At 33.2% G+C, this 7,660-nt stretch overlaps 1 protein-coding gene across 1 annotated transcript; it reads left to right on the forward strand.

Annotated features, from left to right (window-relative positions):
• The first annotated feature begins 902 nt into the window (after window positions 1-902).
• LOC143194112 (uncharacterized) lies at window positions 903-4,171 on the forward strand. The gene is made up of 2 exons (XM_076400688.1): window positions 903-1,028; window positions 2,884-4,171. Exons 1-2 carry the CDS (start codon window positions 1,014-1,016, stop codon window positions 3,901-3,903), a joined length of 1,035 nt encoding a protein of 344 aa, XP_076256803.1. The 5' UTR covers window positions 903-1,013; the 3' UTR covers window positions 3,904-4,171.
• Window positions 4,172-7,660: the final 3,489 nt, after the last annotated feature.

The raw sequence follows: 7,660 nt of genomic DNA on the forward strand, positions 1-7,660 counted from the left end.
CAAAGATAAATTTGCGCTATTTTTGTATCGCGTTCTAAATATGCAAGCAATTAAATAAAAAAATATGATTGTTATACTAATTAAGTATAGAATTATTCATCAACAATTTGTTATAATCAAATCATTAACGATCAAACTTCTATATTTCAAAAAGGGAGGACCTCTCTTATAAACTTTAAATTGTTCAATATGTTTCAAGCAATGTTCATCGCTAGATATCACATCATCTAACCTATATGACATGACATCAATCTTTACAAATGGCAATGGGATGGAACAGAGTCTGGTGCATACAGTAGTGTATACAAATTGCCATTTTAGCGTTCTTATTAATGGCTTTATCTCATTTCTGCTTGTAGAATTATTCTTAATACATCACTCAAACACATCGAATATTATAAACAGTGATTTACAATGATGGAACCTTTCACTCCTCGTATTTTGATTGGAATTTTAGGCTTTAAGGTATAGTTTGCTTTGAATTAATCAAAATGATATAATAAAGTCTCTAAATAAGTGTGTGACAATGACAAATCTTAGATATAAATATAGTTGCAAAAATATCTTATGCAGTCAATTTCGTTTAAATTCATTCATTAATTCAAAAAAATACATTTCGAATTCAACATCTGCCACAACTGATACGTTTATATATGTTCAAACATTTTCCTGTTTACTTATTTTAGGCGAATATATTTTGTTCTTGTGTAAAAATTGTTAAGCAACTTTATTTTTATTAAATAAACTATTTTTGTTATAGGAATAATATGCTTCTGTATTATGTCATGTAATTAGCGTATATACATAAAAAAGCCATTCACCGATATACAGATTATCATCATTCTCCCAAAAAATCTCGTTACTATTGCGTATATATTTTTGTATGCACCCATCATCGAGCCGTTCTAAAAGTGTCAAGGGTGGGGGTCAGTTACTTTATAGTATAAAAAGTGAAGATACAGTTTAAATCAGAGTCATAAGCTGACCGAATTGATCATATCACTCAAGATAGGATGAAGCCATTCCTGGTAAGTACGAGGCAAAGTGAAAGTGTTGCTTTACATTTAATTTCATTCAGATCAAGGGTCTACCAGAAGTTCGCTATCGTTCAGTCACAAGTGCCGGTGGTTTTTCTATCGATGAGTTCCATTTCAATGTGAATTTTAAACGAGTGCACAGTGTTAATTAATATTAACGTTCGATAGTTAATTAAACTCAATCTGTATTCAATTCGATGACACTAATTTACATATATTTAAATTTTTGTTAACGAATATGCCTTGGATTTTTAAAAATTGTTATTATTTAATATTATTTGCTACTAAGTTGTAGTTTTTTCAATTAATTTTTTTAATTACTTATTCTAGCAATCTAGCAAATTAACGCTAATAAGTTTTAACTTTAACGTTTTACTTATAACTTCACTGAATTAGATCAAATGGTTTTAGTCTCTTTAATCTTCTGACTAAGTCATCATTATATAGGAGCTGGGGAACCTCAACATTAATGTGCTGATGGAGCCTCTGTTCATGTTTTTGGGCATAGTCCTTGATGACGTTATCGGCAGTTTCTACCTTCAGGTCCTTATGCATATTGTCGCTATGGATGTACAATGGAGCGTCAACAATCCTTGCTTTGGAATTGTTGTACGATATATCAGCCATTGTTTTGGCTGATACAACCCCAGATTTTCAAGACTTGTTAGTAAAGCAAGATCTTATTATTTCAGCTAAATTCTTCATATTTTCTCTTAACTTGTGGCTTCTACATGAGTCTAATATCAATGGTCATGTCAAGGTATTTGTCTGTATTTTCATATGGGACTATTTGCTGATTTACATATACTGACTTGTGCTTGATTCTTTTGTTACCGAAATCAATATCCATTGCTTATTTATTTTTTTGACCAGCATTGTATTTGGGCTCTAGCTGTTTGTAACTTTTCGGTTGATTCAGTTTTGTTATCTCCAATTGCCAGAATTGACAATAATTTGTACATTGTCGGCATTGTTCAGCAGCCATCTTCCCCAGTTGCGGTACCTATTGTAGACTGAATGAATCATTTATTATGTTAGTGCTCTTTTGGAAGATCCTTTAATATTTTCCCGGTAATAAGGTCAAAACCAATAGCCTTTTTTGGTCTTAATACCATTTATTACTTCCTTCTTAACCTCGGGCAAAGTAGCGTCCAATAGTCCACTGTGGTCTGGTTCTTTGGCCCAGCTCCTGAAATGTTTGGATGATAGGTCTTTTTAAAATTTTAGTAGTTCTCCACTAATTCTAGTAGTACTCATGGTTTCTTATTTAGTTGTTTAATTTAATTTCTCAGTTGGGATATTAGATTATTCAGATTAACTCACTCAACCCATTTACTCATTTTACTCATACAAAATAACATTAAGTTAATTTCTAAATAGGAGTATATTTTGAAACATTTCACTGAAAAATGGCTTGATCTTAACAAAATATAATGTCTCTATAAGTAGCCGATACAAAAAAGAATCAGATTACATAATGTACATTAACAAGACATTTTAAAGGATCTCCAAACCGACATTAATTAATTATTCATAACAATCTTCTTTCTTTTTAATTGGTAATTAATCATACATTCTTAAAAATATTTGTTATATACATTATAATTCTCGTTCAATAATTCTAGATCATTTTTTTCCTCTCGTTCTATCAAGAAATGGAAATAATCAATCAGTGTTAGATCAAAAAATAAAAGAACCTCGTTTAAGATCCGCCCAAATATGTAATTACTGAAATAGTTATACCAACATCCGGCCTTTCACCGTCATTTCGATTATATAACGGCAACGCCTTACTATTGCATCTGTTAACTCATCAAACAATAAAACATTATTTTTTATATTTCAGTTCGCCTTCTTCATCGCTGTAGCAACAGCTCGCCCCGAACCACCAGTCGGTTACAGTTACCCCGCACCATCCGGTGGCGGATCTGCTCTTTTATCTGGATCATATGACGGACATGGCATTGGAAGTGGCGCCGGTTTCGCTTCCGGTTTTGGCGCTGGATCTTTCGGTGCCGGACTTGGCAGTGGATTAGGAGGTGGACACGGTGCTGGCATCTCTGGAGGATTTGCTGGAGGTTTCTCGTCTAGTGGCGCTGGATTCAGTGGGGCCGGATTCGGTGGATCAGATATTGGAGCTGGAATTGGTGGAGGAGCCGGAATTGGTGGAGGAGCTGGTATTGATGGAGGATTCGGTGGAGCCGGTGGTACCACCATTCACAAGCACGTTTACGTCCACGTCCCCCCAGAAGAACCTGAGGAAGTTAGACCAGCAAGAGTACACCAAGTAGCCGCTCCACAAAAACACTACAAAATCATCTTTATTAAGGCCCCATCTCCACCTACCCCCGCTGCTCCAGTCATCCCAGCCCAACCACAGAACGAAGAAAAGACCCTGGTCTACGTGTTGGTCAAGAGGCCCGAAGAACAGCCAGATATCGTTATCCCAACCCCAGCTCCAACTCAACCAAGCAAACCCGAAGTATACTTCATCCGTTACAACACCCAGAGAGCAGCTATCGGTGGTGGTGCCGGTGGAGCTGGTGGAGACGGTGCCGGTATTGGAGCTGGTGCAGGTCTTGGAGCCGGAATTGGTCTCGGAGGTGGAGCTGGAATTAGCGGTGCTGGAGCTGACCTTTCCGGAGCTGGAATCGGTGGTGCCGGTATTACTGGAGCCGGAGTTAGCGGTGCTGGTATCGCTGATGGCGGTCTTGCTGGTGGCGATCTTGGAGGACACGGAGGAGCCGGCGCTTCCTTGGAGGGCGCCTCAATAGGCAGTAGCTACGCTTCTGCCGCAGCCTCAGCCGCATCCGCTGCCTCAGCTGGTGCTTCTTCCAAATACGGTCCACCTGGATATCATAAATAAGTCGATTCCAAAAAGTATCATTACATATGAAAGTGGTATCCTAGCAAGTACGGGTACACGCATTCTTTCATCATCTAATTTATTTAATAGATAAGTTGACAACTGTGAGATGCTCATGACTTAGTGGTAAAGTAGTAATGTGATAATGTCACTTATATAATTACTATTAAACATTCCTTTTACTTGTATATAGTCATTCAAGTTCATAGGCATTCACTTTAAAGTGCTCATGTAGATTTAGGAAACGGTGACAAATACATATATTTTTTTTATATAAATTATGTCTTTTGATTTTCATAGACTGCTTAATTCCCTTTATTTTTACACCTTCATTTTCAATAGTCTGCTTATATAAATGTTCACTCATGCTTGATCATGAAGTATAGCTTTAATATTTTTTCTCTAATTCGAACAAACTTGAAAATTTATTTTGTCAATAACAAGTATTATCAATTAAATTTTAGTTTTTGTTTGTAAATTTATAATAAACCCAATCACTGACCGTTCAGACAGCAGCATTTTATTTCTACTTCGGAAAAATTATACTTCTTTGAAATCAGTTGAGATCATGTGTCTAAAATCGAAACAAATGATTATAGGAAATATTTTCATTGCTTATTCATAGACTTCCAATTTTACTTTCTTTAAAATGAATGAAATGATGAAAAAATTAAAATTAATATTATTCTATGCCGTCTGAGCAGCCTACTTTTAACCTCTATATTTTCTTGCCGCTGTTATCCCAATTAATTACAATAAATTCAATATAATCATTGAAAACGTAACCTTTGTGGAAACACCGTACATTGATGTATAAAGTTGAAAAGGGAGGCTTTATGTAAGTAGCTTGTGGCGATCAAGTTGTTTTTACGGTAACTATTAAATCTATATCAGTTAAACCATTGAATAGCGAAATTCTAAATAATAGAAACTTATTATCAAAATGAGTTATAGGATCAGTATTTTGGCCGATAAGTAATGTTTAGTGATCATTCATAATTGCCGTGTATATTTAGATTAATATAGATCGTATAGTGATATTTGGAATGTTTTGGAACTTTGCAGTAAAATATAATTTCTATAACATCTCATACATAACTTCTCTCATTTCATTCGAACATCGTTCCATCGTTACTGCAAATAGTCATATAAACATTTGCTGTCACATTTATTTTTATGCCTTTAAATTACTTTAGTATCAAAATAAGGTTATTTTACAAAAAATAACAACACTATTTTTGATTTCACTACCCTTGAACATTATTTAAATGTTGAGTTCATCCTAACTATCATCGGTATTGATAATATTATACGAAAATCTATGTTTTCACAACAGTTATTATGATAATATTATTAACATCTATCTTGTATTGTAATTCATGTTGATACTGATAAACGTCTATATTTTTAACCGATATCTAAGGACTAACAATAGCAACCACAATTATCATAGAAATATGACACACATGGTTTCAATAACCAGTTTCACCAACATTATGTTAATATTATTGACAATGTTCTTTCAAAAATACCTACTTATAATATATCTTCACTTTAACAAGAATTGCTGCTTTTTGACGAAAAAACCTGTAATTAACAGATTCAAATCGATAGCTTTTTACAAAATGTGAAAATGTATGAAAGCACAGGTGATAGCCTGAAAGATTATAGGTCACCTAAAAGTGGGCCCAAATGGGCCATCTAGGTTAAAAAAATTTGCTCACCATAAACTAAAATATCAAAATAAAGTTTCCCCCAAATATGTCCTTAATGGGTCAATATCAAATCTTTCTTTACTCTTCATTAAAATAAACCACTTCTTTGATTTTAAAACTTCATTAACTTTCATTATATTTTAATATTTGATGACATTTTGGCTAACCAAAACCAACACAATACGTCAGATACTTAGTTTCATTGTTGTATAATTCATTCAAAAAAAAAACAGTCTAAATATTACTACCCATTATTAGTACGTCTAATTAGTACACTATTGGCTTTAACTACTTCAGTAGTGTTTTTAGTTGTCGTTCAAGTAAAATTAAATAATTATATTCATGGTGTTTTAGTAAGAAATATTGTTGATAATTTTCTTGTTTTTATCCTTACAACAATTTATGTTAAATGAAATGAAATGAATATAAATATTATTCAGGTATAATACAAATATAAATCGCTTTTATTTTTAAATTTGTTCATTAATTGGTCCATTAATATGACTAAGTATTTTAATATTGACAAAATATAACATACATTTTTAGCCTATGAAAGCATTTTAAAATTATATTCTATGGTAGCGAAAATGTTAATTTTTCATTATAATTTGTGATTTGTTATCAATTGGGATCTATTGGAATTGGACTGTCAAAGTGGACGATTTTTATTCTGAAGAGGATAATAATATGGAAAATATCGCATAGGATTTTTTGATACAATCCAATACTATTCATCACAATGCCGTATTTTTAACATATTCGTCAAAAAGAAACCTCAAAGCACTTCACAATGGCAGTTTTTACTCGTCTATTCCTGTGGGTCATTCCGTACGCCCCAAAGACTACAAGAACTTAGAACTGGCTCTTTGCGGTTTTAAACTTTTGTGCATGTTGATTGGACTTATGATGCATATCAAGTTCTTATACTGCTATGGTATATAAAGTTGTGCTCCCTCAGAAGCAAAGGTAAAGGAAGGTGTTTTGGTTAGACTACACAGCAGATAGCGTATGACTGACAGTTCATCACGACTATGACGTATACTCAGACAGAAGAGTGGGTTACTTTTGACAGCTTGCATTTAGAGACATTGTTAAGTAATCATAAAGACCTTGACTACAAACAGAGAATGTTAAAAAGCATTTCAAACTTTAGTTTGCCTAATGCAGATGTGGGTAAAAAAAAGCAAGGTGAACGACTTCTCCAGGATATTAAAGAAATGGACAAAGAAAATCGATGAAAATGAATGGATTCAGTAATATCAAAATACTGTTGGATGCTTCAGATTCATCCCACAAGCGAAAAGATACAAAGAGGAGCCTTATTGGGAAATGGAAAGATTGTAATGTGTGCTAGTGAACGTGTATTAGATAAAAAATATGTATTGTTATTGCTTTGTAAATAAAATAATATTTGTCGAGTCTATTCTTTTTTATTCTAATCTAATATCTCGTTGAAAATAGTTACTGGAATTGTCAACTAACATTTGTTTAGAAAACCCAGAACAATATTACATCACGAAACCTAAATAGACTTTTAGACATTTTTTTTGCAGACCTGCGTAATTTTCACAAACTCACAGAACTAAAAATAAGCAAAGTCAATTAATAAAACACAACTGAACGCTGTTATCGTTTATCACTATAAGCAAAATCAGTTCTTCTCTACTAATTCTATGTCGAATTCTGAAAAACCGTCTGCATGCCTCGATCTAGCAAAATGTCATCCGTTATCGCGTATCCTTATTTATATGTAGACTGGCAAACAAAAGAAGAGAAACTTTTTTCATGAGGGGAATATTTAACCAAATTTATTTTGTGATCTATCAAGAGTGAAAGCAAATTAAATCACAGTAGAATCGTTGAAATCAAATTAAATTTCCATTTAATTTGAATTAATACTTGGGCAAATACATTGGATTATTTGAATTAATGAACTAATTGTTTCATACCGTAGCAATATTCCAACACAGTTTAGAAATAATACTTTGTAACTATCTAAAACTAAAATTGAAAAAGCTTTTACGCTGTTACATCTCCGTGAT

This window comes from Rhynchophorus ferrugineus, unplaced genomic scaffold, assembly GCF_030347505.1.
Source record: "Rhynchophorus ferrugineus isolate W39M unplaced genomic scaffold, kcgeb_rfMv2 rfM3, whole genome shotgun sequence".
NCBI lineage: Eukaryota > Metazoa > Arthropoda > Insecta > Coleoptera > Curculionidae > Rhynchophorus > Rhynchophorus ferrugineus.